The 16,678-nt window shown below is 46.6% G+C and overlaps 4 protein-coding genes across 4 annotated transcripts in view; 2 read left to right on the top strand and 2 right to left on the bottom strand.

Annotated features, from left to right (window-relative positions):
• Positions 1-7,019: 7,019 nt before the first annotated feature.
• On the top strand, positions 7,020-7,982 carry LOC311031541 (histone-arginine methyltransferase METTL23-like). Its single transcript, XM_084037874.1, has 4 exons — positions 7,020-7,164; positions 7,256-7,493; positions 7,571-7,655; positions 7,767-7,982. The coding sequence occupies exons 1-4, from the start codon at positions 7,081-7,083 to the stop codon at positions 7,924-7,926; spliced, it is 567 nt and encodes a 188-aa protein (XP_083894000.1). The 5' UTR covers positions 7,020-7,080; the 3' UTR covers positions 7,927-7,982.
• Positions 7,983-8,310: 328 nt separating this feature from the next.
• LOC311031525 (GTPase IMAP family member 9-like) lies at positions 8,311-10,738 on the bottom strand. The gene is made up of 2 exons (XM_084037856.1): positions 10,603-10,738; positions 8,311-9,411 (listed from the first exon to the last, which is right to left on the bottom strand). Exons 1-2 carry the CDS (start codon positions 10,652-10,654, stop codon positions 8,558-8,560), a joined length of 906 nt encoding a protein of 301 aa, XP_083893982.1. The 5' UTR covers positions 10,655-10,738; the 3' UTR covers positions 8,311-8,557.
• The window catches only part of jmjd8 (jumonji domain containing 8), a 160,224-nt gene continuing 153,204 nt past the window's right edge, over positions 9,659-16,678 (top strand). The window contains exon 1 of the mRNA XM_084037859.1: positions 9,659-9,671. The gene's annotated coding sequence lies outside the window, so the exon portion shown is untranslated. The remainder of the gene's footprint in view (positions 9,672-16,678) is intronic.
• On the bottom strand, positions 14,569-16,179 carry LOC311031121 (GTPase IMAP family member 4-like). The gene is made up of 2 exons (XM_084037240.1): positions 16,026-16,179; positions 14,569-15,654 (listed from the first exon to the last, which is right to left on the bottom strand). The coding sequence occupies exons 1-2, from the start codon at positions 16,147-16,149 to the stop codon at positions 14,900-14,902; spliced, it is 879 nt and encodes a 292-aa protein (XP_083893366.1). The 5' UTR covers positions 16,150-16,179; the 3' UTR covers positions 14,569-14,899.

Here is a 16,678-nt window from a genome sequence, read left to right as displayed (position 1 = left end):
CTTCGCCATTTGCTTTCGCTTTTCTATGGGACAGCGGTAGGCATGCTGTTTAATTGGGCGAGCAGAACCAACATCGATGTCATGCTGTAACACACTAGTACATGATGGCACGTCACCCGCCAGCATGGGGTATGAGCACAACAAGCCGAGCACCTCACCTCGCTGGACTTCAGTAAGATAGGAGAGACGTGGCTCCATGTTAGCTAAACACTCCGAGTTAGTCAGCCTACCACACTGTACATCATCAGAAGGCACCAACAAATCATCCTCCGACACAGGCACCCCACAGACCATGGAAGCCGAGCTCGTGTCTGGCACAGCCATCTCCAGAGTGCTTTTCCTCTCCCAGTTGGCAGCTTCTCTGGAATGATAAGGCTTCAACATGTTAATATGACACATCCGGGTTTTCTTTCTGCGTTCTGGTGTGTGGATGACATAATCCGTCTCTGAAACTCTGCTTTCCACTACATATGGGCCTGAAAACCGGGCAGTGAGGGCAGATCCAGGCATAGGCAATAAAACCAGCACCTTATCACCTGACTGAAACTGTCGCTCAACTGCTTTCCTGTCATACCATTTTTTCATACTACCTTGTGAGGAGCGAAGGGCCTCCTTCGCCAGCGAAGCTGCACAATGCAAACGCTCCCTACACTGTGAAACAAAGTCCAACACATTAGTCTTTGCAGAGCCAGACATAAACTGCTCTTTCAACACCTTCATCGGGCCCCGCACATTGTGACCAAACACAAGCTCAGCAGGACTAAAACCCAGGGACTCCTGCTTTGCATCTCGAATGGCAAAGAGAACGAACGGCACACCCTCATCCCAATCTTTCCCTGTGTCGTGACAGTATTTTCTTAGCATGGACTTAAGGGTCTGGTGCCAGCGCTCAAGAGCACCCTGTGACTGAGGGTGGTACGCACTAGACACCGAGTGAGAGACACCCAAGACCTCTAAGGTCTGCTTGAAAGTTCTAGACAGGAAGTTTGTACCCTGATCTGTCTGCACAACTCTTGGCAGCCCAAAGGTTGTGAAGAACTTTGTCAGCGCCTTAGTGACTGCCAAAGCAGTGATTTTCTTTAAAGGAATCGCCTCAGGAAAACGGGTTGACTCACTGTTAAAAGAAACTGGTTACCAGACTTTGTTCTGGGCAATGGCCCAACACAGTCTACAATGACATGCTCGAACGGCTCACCAACAGCAGGAATTGGGCGCAGTGGGGCAGGATGCACGACCTGGTTTGGTTTACCGACAATCTGACATGAACTGTAGGTTTTACAGAAACGCACAACTTCAGCTTTCATGCCTGGCCAGAAGAAATGTTTCAAAATCCGGTCATATGTTTTAGTGACACCTAGATGACCAGACCACAAGTGCTCATGTGCTAGCTCTAGCACATGCCGTCGCCATCCAACTGGAACAACTATCTGGTACACTGTACCCCAGTCCTCACCAGTATTAGCCGCTGCCCCAGCTGAATGCAAAACCCACCTGCGCATCAACACCCCATCATCTAAAAGGAAACACTGTTTTTTAGCACATTCGCTAGGAGAGTCAACAACTGCAGCAAAACATTTCTCTAGAGAGGGATCACTCCTCTGGGCGCTGATGAGTGCCTCACGAGTCAGCAGCTGTGTCTCCTCAGGAGCAGCGATGGGCTCCGCTACCTTCCCACACATTTTTGAAGGACGGTTCCCTACTTCATCAACAGAGGGCATCCTGTCTTCAGACAAAACAGAGGAAAACAGTGAGTCAGACAGATCTACTTCCAGAGCCTGCTTACGAGCCTGTGTTCGGGTTAAAACGCTAACCGCAAAGACTTTTGGATGACTCTGAACCAGCTCATCAGGTTCAGGCACGGAGATAGGGATATCCACCACTTCAGGATCAGGATAAACTTTACCCCCAGCTATGTCATTTCCCATGATAAAATCAACACCATCAATGGGAAAACATGAGCGGACAGCAACCGGGAAGAAACCAGAGACCAACTTAGACTGCACGTGAATACGGTGTAGCGGTGCGGGCACAAAACTCATACCAATACCTCTAACTACCGCGCTCACATCACAAGCAGACTCAGCACTCAAAGGCAGGATACTGGAGAGGATAAAGGATCGCGAGCCACCAGTGTCTCGTAGCACAGTGACTGGACGCTGATCCTCAGCCTTTCCTGTGAATGACACAAAACCGTTAAAAATGAAAGGTTTAAAACATTCGTCAGGTGCTATGGGAGAGGTGGGATGGCTACAGGGAGACACTGTCTTAATTAAGCCCACTCCTTTTGGCTGCTTTGAAGTCTGACCTTGCTGTTTACGCTTCCACACCACACAATCAGCAATTAAGTGACCGGACTTCCGGCAGAAGAAACAGACTTTCTCACCTCTCAGACCTGACGATGACTCAGTTGGACGTGTGACCTGCACTTCCCCTGTTCTATGATAAGGCTCACGGTGGGAGGAATCGCGCTTGGCAAAAACATTTTTGTGAGTTAACACAAACTCATCCGCCAAAGTAGCGGCCTGCTGGAGAGTGGTTACTTTTTTCTCATTTAAATATACCACTGTACGCTCCGACACACAGTTTTTAAACTCCTCCACTAACATCAGCTCACGCACAGAAGCCAAGTCATCCGCCCTACAGGCCGAACACCATCTGTCAAACAGGATACTCTGTAGAGGACTCCCTAAACTCTCTCAGAGCACCGTTGGGTTCTTCATCTTCTATCATATACAACATACACATGAAATCATTCTGCTAAATATAATACGGTAAAATTAATAAACACTGCACAGTTTAGTTTGCATCATCTTTTATTTGCTGGTGATTTTGTTGCATTTAAAATAATTTCAAGCCCCACACACCAATATTTGTTGTTGGGGTTGTAGCAGGAGCAGATTTGGTTATTAACAGTTAATTATTAATGTCAATATGATTATCAGTATTAATAATTATATTTAATATATTATCATGATATAATCATGAATAAATGGGGCACCACCCTGGGATCAGGGAAAAGATAACCTAAAACTGTATTCAGTCTCAATATAAAGGTTTTATACTCACATGCCAATCATTGTGATCATTGGCATGGAAGCATAAAACAATCTAACAATTAAGAAGGGCGTGAAATTCAAGCACTAGCCTTCACAACCTGCTGTTATCCAGTGACATATACACAACAAGCACAAGAGACCGCTAGTTATAATATAATAAGATTTATTAAAATCAGTAATAATGATCACAATCAATAACACTGCAATTAACAAAGCCTTATTACCTAACACACAAAACTAAGCTAAACAGAAGGAGAGACACACGTAGAGTGCGTGTGTGTGTGTGTGTGTGTGTGTGTGTGTGTGTGTGTGTGTGTGTGTGTGTGTGTGCGTGTGTGTGCGTGTGTAGAGAGAGAGAGGGAGAGAGAGATATGGTCGGGCGCGACCACCAGATGGAGCTATTCCTCACAGCGTTCAGGGGCGGAGCCACTGACGTCAGACAGGATCGTGAGAGGGAGAGAGCGAGAGAGAGAGAGAGAGATGGAGCTACGTCCTCAACGTCCGGAGCTGGAAACAGCTGGCGGAGGATGTGTGTGTGCGGTGTGTGTGTGTGTGTGTGTGTGTGTTAGCGGGACCCAAACAAAGAGAGAGAAAATGCGCGAGTGATATTCTGAGGCTCAGAAGCCGTGCCGCTATCACACGGGCGCACGTGAATGAACTGGCGTTTATTCTGCGAGACCGGTCTTTTAACTGATAGTAGAGGCTTTCTGAGCTCACGAATATGGCGAAGGTTAGTCGCAAACACTGTTACAGAAATCAACCCAGCTGCGTGGGTACACGATCAGTATTCAAATACAGCAGCACATGAACAAACGGACTCGGCGGTCCGCGATCAGAACTTAAAACACGTTAGCAAGAATTACAAGCATGTCCTACACTATCACTTATGTCTCTGCCCAGACTGATAGCCTCTTACTGGTATCGTTGCGTAAGCTGCGAGTCCGTCCTGGCGATGACGGCGTTCCGTAACGGCGGTAGTTCGTGGGCCCCGGCGTCAGCGGGGGACGTGATGAGTCGGCTTCGTCCAGACGAGAGCGGAGCGGGTTTCCTCTCGTTGATCAAACTCAAATAAAGAAAACAGTTGGTGTTTCCTCCTTCCACGAGCGGCGATATAATCGCGGCTTGGCGATTTAGTCAGCTTACTTCAGACAGCGTCTGGTAGCTGGAAGGCAGGAACCGGCTTGGTTCCTCTTGTTGCAGCTGTGCGCTGCAGGAGGGGTCGCCTCCCGTTGCAACGTGGTGTTGCGCCGGTTGTAGGAAGAGACGCCAGAGTAAGAGCAAGAGTCAGAGTGCGTCTCCAGGCGGCTTCGGTTTATAAAGCTCACGGCTGCTGCCGGGGACCCCCTGGGGTGCCTGCAGTTGTCAGCCAATAGGGCACCAGTTGTGTGACGTCACATTTCTCACCTGGGTGAGATGTGAAACTAAAATGGCGGTGTAGTTTTTAACCCCCTTTGTCCCTTTGTCCTGTGTAGGCTTTGTAGGCCGCATGGTGTAGTCCTAACGGTTAGGTCCCAACAGTCCCCCTGTAAGTGTTGCATAAAATACAAGGTATTGTATTACAATAAATAGCTCCTAATTTAGGCAATAATTAAATGTAATAAATAAATAATTTGATTAATGTTAGCATAAGTTAAAATATGTTGGTGAGGTTTTATGTTCATAATGAATAGTTAATTAAAAGTGTGTTGGTCCTTTAATATTACACATTTCTGTGGCGGAACCAATGTTTAGTATCGTGTTTACCTGCGGCACGTTTTTGCATTAGCAATGTAAGCGAGCAGATGTTTTCACGAGGCACAAGGAATTTCAAGAAGTTCTCTTTCATGACAAGCGGCCAACGAGGTATTTTACTTTAATTCATAATGAGTAGAAAGGGTAAATTTATGTCCATTTGTCATATTTGTACAGTTAGTCTAATGTATTTTTTGTATGTGTTAAACGTAGTTCTCACGGAGTATGTGGAGGCGTATGTGGAAAGCCTGCGAATGTCATGCGAGAGCAACACCCCCTTTTGGTCTGTCAGGCAGAGATTGAGGCAAGGTCTGGGCAGAGATTTCTACGGTCTGGGCAGAGATTTCTAACCATCTAACCTATATCAAACATCTGCTAAGACACAATTTTCACGAACATCAACATTGTCATTACACTCAGGTAGTTTCAAACAGGACACACCCCAACTATGAAAACGGAACGAAGGAGGAAAAGGAAAGCGAGGAAAAGGAGAAGGGGTTAGTGGTCGTTTGGTTTACTCCTGGAGATTTAAGTTAACCATATTTACTATGTTGTGGCTCAGGGCTGTAACGCTCCATGTAGCCAGAAACAGAGGAAATGTCAGAGGCGCTGTCATTATCTGAGTTGTCATGTTTGTACACTGCTGGTTCACGTGACTGGGACAGAATTTCGGAGTAGGGCTTCCTACTACTTCTGTGTGAATGCCCATCTCGACGCAGTTGGTGGGCATGTCGGTGATGCTCAGTATCCCCACGCCGTCTCTTACCAGGCTTCTGGGGGGAGTTTAGTGATGGTTGGGTCGAGTCACGCCATAGCGCTATCGTTTTTATCAGCTTCTCGATCGGGTCGCACGGATCCCTATCTTCGTCAGTTTGGGAGTTTGTCTGATTCCAGGGGCGTGCTGGCCGCTCACCCCCTTTTGCGCTGTTATGAGGGCTCTGCTTTAAGGCGGCGGATGTTTGGGAGTTACTCTCGTTCCTTGGTTTTGTCTGATTCCTGGGGCGTGCTAGCCGCTCACCCCCTTTCGCGCTGTTATGAGGGCTATGCTTTAAGGCGGTGGATGTTTGGGAGTTACTCTCGTTCCTTGGTTTTGTCTGATTCCTGGGGCGTGCTGGCCGCTCACCCCCTTTCGCGCTGTTATGAGGGCTATGCTTTAAGGCGGCAGACGTTTCGGACACAGATGTGTCGAAGTAAGCGGGCTGGCTTTTAAGTTTGCGCGCTAACCGCTAAGTGGGTTTCCCAAGCCATCTGTGCGTAATTACGAATCTCTTGCATGGAGAGTCGATGTGTCCTGAAGTGTATGGTGACATCGTAGCGCACACTTTCGTGTAGGTTATGCAGGAAGAGGGCCTTGAAGGCAGGCTCTTCCTCCACTCCTGGGGAGTTACGGCCCTGAGCATAGGCGGCCCTGAAGCGCCAATAGTACTCCGTGGGTGATTCCTGCTCCTCGTGTACGACGGCGAGGGCACTGATCGTAGCGGCGGCGGGATCCCAGTCCTGGCTATACTCCTTCCGGAGTGCTGCACAAAGTCTGGGGTATCGGTCCTGGGTTCTGGGTGCAAGTGTTCCTATGAAACTGCGGACATGTCTGGTTGTGGTCTTCCAGACTAGTCTGAGCTTCTCCCGTGAGGAGGCATGGGGGAGGTCAATCAGGAGTCTGTCTAACTCTCTCAAATATTCGTCAATATTATGGTTCGAGTTGTCGGGATCAAAATGTTGAATATCTTTAGCCATGCTCTCAAGCTCTTCAAAGCGGAAGCGCTGTGGCGTCCTTTCTGGTGAAGGCGAGACTAAGCTAGGTTGAGGAGGCGCGTCGCAAATTACAGGTTTGTTCCAAAGATAGGAAGATTTTGGAGGAGAACTTGTGTAAGTTCCACTGCTGGTTTCTTCGCTGTCTGTGTCGGAGCAATGGGAAGCTGCGTAGCCGTTACCGCTGTCTCTCAGTGGAGTTTGTCTTAAGGACTTTGTGTCCGCTGGTAACTGTTCCCATGGGTCCTGTCTCACTGTGGTCCTGTCTCACTATGGTCCTGTCTCACTATGGTCCTGTCTCACTGTGGTCCTGTCCGACTGTGGTCCTGTCTCACTATGGTCCTGTCCGACTGTGGTCCTGTCTCACTGTGATCCTGTCTGTGGTCCTGTCTCACTGTGGTCCTGTCTTACTGTGGTCCTGTCTCACTATGGTCCTGTCTCATTATGATCCTGTCCGACTGTGGTCCTGTCTCATTATGGTCCTGTCTTACTGTGGTCCTGTCTCACTGTGATCCTGTCTCAGGTCCTGGACCCCCAGTACGGCATGTATGTGTGGCCCTGTGCAGTGGTGCTGGCTCAGTATCTGTGGACTCACAGAGCGGAGCTGAGAGACAAGACGGTGCTGGAGGTGAGAAAAAGACGAAGAAGAAGAGCTTCACTCCAGCATCTCAGCGTCCCATCTTGGAAAATAACGATTCTGAGCTCTCCCCCCCCTCCAGCTCGGTGCAGGTGTGAGTCTACCAGGCGTGGTGGCGGCGAGCTGCGGGTCCCAGGTGATCTTGTCGGACAGCGCCGACAGGCCGTCGTGCCTGGAGAACTGCAGACGCAGCTGTGAGGCCAACGGCCTCCGCGACGTGGCCGTGGTGGGTCTCACCTGGGGGGAGGTCTCCCCCGATCTGGTCCTGCTCCCCCAGCTGGACGTCATCCTGGGCTCGGACGTTTTCTATGAGCCACAAGGTCGGTTTTTCATGACCCCCCTGTATCCATGCCCCCCTGCCCGCCCGGGAACTGAATGTTGTGTTTCCCGGTTTCAGATTTTGAAGACGTCCTCTTGACTGTTGCTTTTCTCCTGAGGAAGAACCCCACAGCTCAGTTCTGGACCACATACCAGGAGAGGAGGTGCAGAGAAACCACAACACATATATACTGTACATGTACTGTATATGTTGTATATATGTAGGTAGTTGAATCTCTTCTTGCAGTGAAATCAGTTTGAACTTTCTCCCTCAGTGCTGATTGGTCCATTGAAGCGTTGCTCCACAGGTGGAGTCTGAAGTGTGTCGTCGTCCCTCTGGAGACGTTCGATGCAGATCGACCTGCTCTGTGTGGATCGACTCTCCCAGGAAACCACAGCGTCCTCATGATGGTCATCACGCCATCATGTGACTGATGATTCCCACACGCCGTAAACTTACATGCAAACCAATTAAAGTGTCATTAAAAGTGGTCATATTTGTGATTGTGGTTTTATTTGTCCTGTGGCCAGCAGAGGGCAGCGTCTCATCAGTTGTTCTCAGCTGCTTTGGTCTAAATAGCTTCTACAGCAGAGGTCTTCAACGTGTTTCTATTACAGATCATATAAAACCGTGTTGCTTATTAAACAATGATAATGTGTAGTGCAGCCTATAGGGCCATGTATAACAGTACTTTGTAATGATGGATGGATACAATGCTAACACGTTAAAATGATGATCGTTAAGGCAGTAGGGACCCTCAGAACCCATCCGGCGTTCCAATTTCACTCTGAACTCTGAAACTTGAGAGGCTTGGAGACACCGTTTGTGTGTGTTCTTTTATTAAAATTTGCTTGCCAGCTCATTAGAACATGAGAAACCAATTAATATTTATGAGCTGATGACCAAAATACATAATATCACACTATTGTAAGGAAAAACACCATAAAGGGCCTGTTGGTTAACTGTATTTTACATCAAAAGGCAAAAACAGAAATAACAAAATGAAGAAGCTCCACCACCCTGATTTGCCCTTTACACAATGCCCAGTTGTAAGAGTTGATCAACTCAAGCAATGCTTTTTTTCCTGAAGTATTTTTTGGTGAGTACCACCAACACTCCCACTGAAAGCCCCAGAATCAACCCCGCTGCAGCTCCCACCAAAGACATGACCACACCACTACTGACCAAGTTGCCAAGCACACATCCGGTGCCGAGCCCAGAAAAAGTGGTTATCACAAGGATTTTCTTAGCTTCTGCTTTTATCTGAGCCTCCTTCTCCTTCGCGACTTCCGCCTTAGCCTTCTTGATTTCTGCCTCCTGCTGCTCCCCGAGCATCTTGGCGGTGTAGTGGTCTCCTTCTGCAGCTTGAACCTTGTCGCAGATCCTCCGCAGCAGCGTGGTCGCCTGGTCGGCCTGGTTCTGGTCATTTTCAAACACATAGTATCCCAGTTTGCACTCTGAGAGGAGATTGGAGAGATTGCTGTTGGTTCCGACGAACTCCTCGAAGGTCTGACCTTCCAGCCGACATCCGTGGGTGAACAGCACCATCGTGAACTTCATCATGTGTTCGCCAAACGTGCTGCGAATGAGATCCATCATGGTGACTTCTTCCTCTGTGTATGGTTCCACGTTCAGCACGATGAGGAAGACGTGAGGACCTGGATGGATGAGTGCGATGGATCTCTTGATCTCTATCGCCACCTCCTCCTCTTTGCCGCTCTGACACAGGCCTGGAGTATCAACAACGACCACCCTTTGCTCGCCGATAGTCCTCGTTTCCTTCTGGCACTCGACCGTGACGGCGGAAAACCCGTCCTCTGATTTGAAGAGATTCTTCTCTCCCAGGATGGTGTTTGCTGAAGCACTCTTGCCAACGCCGGACTTCCCAAGCAGAACCATCCTCAGCTCTGGTTTAACACCTGTTGGAATGTTTTCCAGACGTTAGTTTCGTCAAACACATAAATGTATCTCAATCCATCACATCGCCTCAAGTTTTTTTTGTGTCATTGCTTTGTATGAAATTGCGCAATGCCAAAAAAATGGCTCTGCGTTTGCTGTGAATACAACAAGAAGGAACAGCTGGACACTTTTGGACACTTTTGGACAAGCAGTCAGTCAGCCAATAGCTTGTTAGCCTAGCTTAGCATAAAGACTGGAACGAGGGAGAGACTGCTCGCCTGTCTGAACAGAATCCTCCATTGGAATGCAGAACTTCCAAAGTTAACAGACAAGCCTGTATCCGCCTTTTGGCACTCGCCGCCTCACAACTGTTGTTGTTTAATTCAACTTTCTAATGGTCATTCATTATCCGTTCATGTTTCCTCATTACAAAATCAATGTGCATGGATCATGTTGAGCAAAGACACCTGGTTTCTGGACGAGGACTCGAAATTCCACATTCTTCATCATCCTTCAAATTACTGGATTTATACAAAAACAAGTGTTAAAGTCTCACAAAAAAGTCATTAAATAGGAACTTACAATAAATATACATGAGCTGCTCTCATGATGAAACTGATCTGGGGTCATAGGTCACCGATCCTTCAGATAAGGGACCCAAAAAAAATGAAGAAAAGTCATTAATAAAAATAACCCACATATGTTGCTTTTGTCCAATTGCTTGTCTTTATACATTAAAACACCAACTGAACTAAAAGCAATTGTGTCTTATTTGCATAAGAACGCTGATAATGTGTTTAATGAGTAAAACAACATGAAGGTATTTCGAAATTGCATTTTCCAAAATTGTGTAACATCATAACACAAACCCATTTTATTACTTAACTCTGCAAAGGAACACCATTATTAGATACTTATTATTATTATTATACGTATTATATTAGATACAGACTTTACACTCTTGTTTAATTAAATGGAAATACTCTTAACTGTGGCACACAGAGTTGACAAATATCAACTTAAAAATAAATAAATTCATTTTTATTTATAAAAAAGTATTAAAAAAATGTATACATTTATAAATATATACATTTCAAATGAATGTACCCCCGTTTTGGTCCTTCAGGGTCAGAGAGATTTTGTAGTTCTTGATGTATTAATTCAGTTGTGTGAAGATAATAAAAGTACTCATAGAAGTAGAAGCTCCTTACCAGACTTTGGAGGCTCCTCAATGTCAAACTCTTTCTTGGTACTGCTACTCATCTTGTCTTCTTCTGACTATTCAAATTACCGTCTCATCACTTTATATTTCAGCCGGCTTCTAGTTCCTCCCCTTAGATACACATCACCTAGCTGACAGCCGGCCAACAGCCGGTTAGACTGTCTGATCACAGGGCGGACATGTAGAGACAGACAGGTAACCAGTCTATCACAGGGCTGACATGTAGAGACAGACAGGTAACCAGTCTATCAGGCTGACATGTAGAGACAGACAGGTAACCAGTCTATCACAGGGAGACATGTAGAGACAGACAGGTAACCAGTCTATCACAGGGAGACATGTAGAGACAGACAGGTAACCAGTCTATCACAGGGCTGACATGTAGAGACAGACAGGTAACCAGTCTATCACAGGGAGACATGTAGAGACATACAGGTAACCAGTCTATCACAGGGAGACATGTAGAGACAGACAGGTAACCAGTCTATCACAGGGAGACATGTAGAGACAGACAGGTAACCAGTCTATCACAGGGAGACATGTAGAGACAGACAGGTAACCAGTCTATCACAGGGAGACATGTAGAGACAGACAGGTAACCAGTCTATCACAGGGAGACATGTAGAGACAGACAGGTAACCAGTCTATCACAGGGCTGACATGTAGAGACAGACAGGTAACCAGTCTATCACAGGGCTGACATGTAGAGACAGACAGGTAACCAGTCTATCACAGGGAGACATGTAGAGACAGACAGGTAACCAGTCTATCACAGGGAGACATGTAGAGACAAACAGGTAACCAGTATATCACAGGGAGACATGTAGAGACAGACAGGTAACCAGTCTATCACAGGGCTGACATGTAGAGACAGACAGGTAACCAGTCTATCACAGGGAGACATGTAGAGACAGACAGGTAACCAGTCTATCACAGGGCTGACATGTAGAGACAGACAGGTAACCAGTCTATCACAGGGCTGACATGTAGAGACAGACAGGTAACCAGTCTATCACAGGGCTGACATGTAGAGACAGACAGGTAACCAGTCTATCACAGGGAGACATGTAGAGACAGACAGGTAACCAGTCTATCACAGGGCCGACATGTAGAGACAGACAGGTAACCAGTCTATCACAGGGAGACATGTAGAGACAGACAGGTAACCAGTCTATCACAGGGAGACATGTAGAGACAGACAGGTAACCAGTCTATCACAGGGAGACATGTAGAGACAGACAGGTAACCAGTCTATCACAGGGAGACATGTAGAGACAGACAGGTAACCAGTCTATCACAGGGCTGACATGTAGAGACAGACAGGTAACCAGTCTATCACAGGGCTGACATGTAGAGACAGACAGGTAACCAGTCTATCACAGGGAGACATGTAGAGACAGACAGGTAACCAGTCTATCACAGGGCCGACATGTAGAGACAGACAGGTAACCAGTCTATCACAGGGAGACATGTAGAGACAGACAGGTAACCAGTCTATCACAGGGAGACATGTAGAGACAGACAGGTAACCAGTCTATCACAGGGAGACATGTAGAGACAGACAGGTAACCAGTCTATCACAGGGAGACATGTAGAGACGGACAGGTAACCAGTCTATCACGGGGAGACATGTAGAGACAGACAGGTAACCAGTCTATCACAGGGCTGACATGTAGAGACAGACAGGTAACCAGTCTATCACAGGGAGACATGTAGAGACAGACAGGTAACCAGTCTATCACAGGGCTGACATGTAGAGACAGACAGGTAACCAGTCTATCACAGGGAGACATGTAGAGACAGACAGGTAACCAGTCTATCACAGGGAGACATGTATAGACAGACAGGTAACCAGTCTATCACAGGGAGACATGTAGAGACAGACAGGTAACCAGTCTATCACAGGGCTGACATGTAGAGACAGACAGGTAACCAGTCTATCACAGGGCTGACATGTAGAGACAGACAGGTAACCAGTCTATCACAGGGAGACATGTAGAGACAGACAGGTAACCAGTCTATCACAGGGCTGACATGTAGAGACAGACAGGTAACCAGTCTATCACAGGGCTGACATGTAGAGACAGACAGGTAACCAGTCTATCACAGGGAGACATGTAGAGACAGACAGGTAACCAGTCTATCACAGGGCTGACATGTAGAGACCGACAGGTAACCAGTCTATCACAGGGAGACATGTAGAGACAGACAGGTAACCAGTCTATCACAGGACTGACATGTAGAGACAGACAGGTAACCAGTCTATCACAGGGAGACATGTAGAGACAGACAGGTAACCAGTCTATCACAGGGAGACATGTAGAGACAGACAGGTAACCAGTCTATCACAGGGCTGACATGTAGAGACAGACAGGTAACCAGTCTATCACAGGGCTGACATGTAGAGACAGACAGGTAACCAGTCTATCACAGGGCTGACATGTAGAGACAGACAGGTAACCAGTCTATCACAGGGAGACATGTAGAGACAGACAGGTAACCAGTCTATCACAGGGAGACATGTAGAGACAGACAGGTAACCAGTCTATCACAGGGAGACATGTAGAGACAGACAGGTAACCAGTCTATCACAGGGCTGACATGTAGAGACAGACAGGTAACCAGTCTATCACAGGGCTGACATGTAGAGACAGACAGGTAACCAGTCTATCACAGGGCTGACATGTAGAGACAGACAGGTAACCAGTCTATCACAGGGAGACATGTAGAGACAGACAGGTAACCAGTCTATCACAGGGCTGACATGTAGAGACAGACAGGTAACCAGTCTATCACAGGGAGACATGTAGAGACAGACAGGTAACCAGTCTATCACAGGGAGACATGTAGAGACAGACAGGTAACCAGTCTATCACAGGGAGACATGTAGAGACAGACAGGTAACCAGTCTATCACAGGGCTGACATGTAGAGACAGACAGGTAACCAGTCTATCACAGGGCTGACATGTAGAGACAGACAGGTAACCAGTCTATTAGTGTTTCTGTACAACCCATTTATCTTTTTGATTTTTTTACAGACATTATCCTCATTTTTCATAGATTTTTTACATACATGACAGAAACATGACTCAGCAGAATCACACTCTGATTGAACCAATCTACAGGTCATAACTGGTGTAATTAAAGTGCATTCTTTTGACCTGCAGGTCATCTAATGGAGAGAGGAATTAGATACGCTATCACTTTAAGACACATTTACATAACCAGGTTCTAAGCATCTTTAAACCCTAAGTCCCTGTCATCTACATCAGACTACTTCTGTTTTTTCTGTGGCGATATCGTGCAGATTTGTCTCTGTTCCTGGCCCACACAGACTCACACAGACTAACACAGACAGGAAATAACTCTGGCGTTAACGCTCAGGGAAGTGACTTGCCTCAACGGTAAGTAGAGATCGAAACCCAGAGATACTTGTGTTACCATGGTAACTTTCAGGTATGGCGACATATTGACAGTGAAACAGGAGGCGGGACATAAGGCTGGCAGGAATTTGATTTGATGGTTGAAAAATGGCCTGCTCTAGCTGTGATTGGTTGATGGCGGGCGTCATGACGTCACTGGTTAGACTGGTTGATGGTGTTAAATAAGTCCAGAAGACGAGGGATGTGATCTAAAAGGGTGAGAAGGGCATCTTTCATTTCAGCTCCACTGTAAGAGGCTGAAACTTCAGAATATTTGGCTGTTTTGCTTGAAAAGTGATTAATTAATCAATGAATTGATCAAATCAATTTTTGCGATCCATAAGAATTAAACAATTATAAATTGAAGTTTTTGAGGTTTATTCAATAATGATCTTCAGGACCCTGCAGCGTCTCAACTGCTGGATCCAGTAGGGTGGTGGTCTGTAGAGGACTTCATCATACATCATATACACACACACATGAAATCCTTCTGCTAAATATAATACGGTAAAATTAATAAACACTGCACAGGTTAGTTTGCATCATCTTTTATTTGCTGGTGATTATGTTGCATTTAAAATCATTTCAAGCCCCACACACCAATATTTGTCTTGTCCCAATATAGACCCTGATAGACCCCAATAAACCCTGATCGACCCCAATAGACGGCTCTGTTGCAGTTCACAGCTCGACATCATTGTACCAAAGAAGTGTTTCACTCTGAACGTCTCTCAGCGTTTGATGATTTCTGATATTGAAAAGAACAAAAAGGTGAAGCAGTTTGAGACGAATCTCTCTGTGTGAAAAACAAACGCTAGAAAACATTTGTCATGTTGTTGAATCTTCAGCTGATTGTGGACGATTCACTTCAGTGATAATTCCACGACTTTGTCAAGCATTTTGTCGACAGCCTTGATCAGCTTCTTGGCCACCTCGTCACCGATAACTCCACCTAGGTAACCAGACACCTGGTCAACCAGGTAGTTGGTGACATCAACCTTTTCACCTTTTTCTTTCTCCCTTTGGATGACTTCCTGTGCCTCCTTCAGCATGCCGTTGGTGTAATTCTGCCGGTTGTTTTCTTCATACAGCTTGTTGATCTTCTTCAGGAGATCGGACACCTGCTCCCCGAGCCTGCCGTCCTTCAGGTGTAAGAAATGGTGTCCGACAACGAAGTCATAGAGGCGGGATTTCTTCACCGCTTTATCCATTTCTTTCATCCTTGCTTCATCCTTGTCGTCCATACAGGTGAGCACGGCCAGAGTGAAACGTTTGGATTCTTCACCAAAAATGGTCTGAATGACTTCATATGGTTTCAAGTTTGTGATACGGCCACATTTCAGGACCAGCAGGAAGACGTGAGGACCAGGAGCAGCGTTCATCACGGTTCCCACGATGTCCTTCTTTATGTCGTCCGTCGTCTTCTCTGTGTTCATCACACCCGGAGTATCCACTACCACCAGGTTTTGGCCATAGAGCGTCATCGTCTCCACGCTGCACTCTGTGGTCTGTGAGGAAGCAGATGGCTTCTCTAGTCCAGGTCTCCCCATGAGGGCGTTCAGGACCGAGGTCTTCCCGCCTCCCGTCTTTCCCACCAGGACGATCCTCAGCTCGGACGCTGTTGGACAATTTAAACATCATCAGTCATCAACGGTGAAAGTCTAACATCCACAGGAAACAGGAAACACACAGGAAACAAAGAGGGAACAGATGGGGGTCAGGTGGGGGTCAGGTGGGGGTCGGGGGTCAGGGGTTGGTTTTGCTGAGCAACATAAAAATTAATGTAAAATTCGTGTCAGGAATCATGTAGATTTTAGTATTAAGATGTGAATCATGAATTTAAAATGGAAACGTTCTATTTCATGATTTCATCTGTGAAGGAATCTTTGAGCCAACATGTAAAAGCTGTCGTAACGTAGTGGAGGATAAACATGAAGTCACAAACCCAATAGAAACTACAGGAATATAAACAGCAGCAGGGGGTCTCACCGGGATCAGGAAGGGTGCCGGACATGGTGGTCTGCTGGTAGGTCTGCTGGTCTGGTACTGTGGTCTGCTGGTCCTGTAGGACTGCTGGTCCTGTGGTCAGAAATCCAGTTACTCTGTTTGTCATTTCATCTCTATATATTTGGTCTGTGGAGCCACCGCCCCCTTTGTGATGTCATCACTTACCCATCCAGTTTGGGGAGTAAGAGCACAGACAGCCAACCAGTCACAGCCAGCAGCCAATCAGGGACCAGAATAAAGACTTGATTTTGGGTTTGACATTGCTTCATATTTATGTTTATGTATCAACAGTGGGATTTGTCTAATAGATCGGATCAGCTGATTATAGTCATAATTCAGCTGATTTGGGATCCGCGGCGTCTGTTGAAGACCATGAAGACCGAGCTGAGCTGCGTCCACAACAAGGCGGTCTACAGAGGACCTCCTTGACTTGCTCGTGTTTACTTTGTGTAAATGATTAAGTTCCCAGAAGTGTCGGCCAGCTGGCAGTGACACACACATTCTTCTAAAGGTGAACTACAGTTGATACATGAAAATATATATTTGAAATGCTGTTTTCAGTCCCTCAAATATGGAGATCTTCTTTTCTCTGTTCTATCATAGATGACATCACATAGAACACACATTTCAAGACC

The sequence above is a fragment of the Eutrigla gurnardus genome, assembly GCF_963514095.1.
Source record: "Eutrigla gurnardus genome assembly, chromosome: 20".
NCBI classification, from domain to species: domain Eukaryota; kingdom Metazoa; phylum Chordata; class Actinopteri; order Perciformes; family Triglidae; genus Eutrigla; species Eutrigla gurnardus.
The sequence above is the reverse complement of the archived record's forward strand: the minus strand, read 5'-3'. Positions and strand labels throughout refer to the sequence as shown.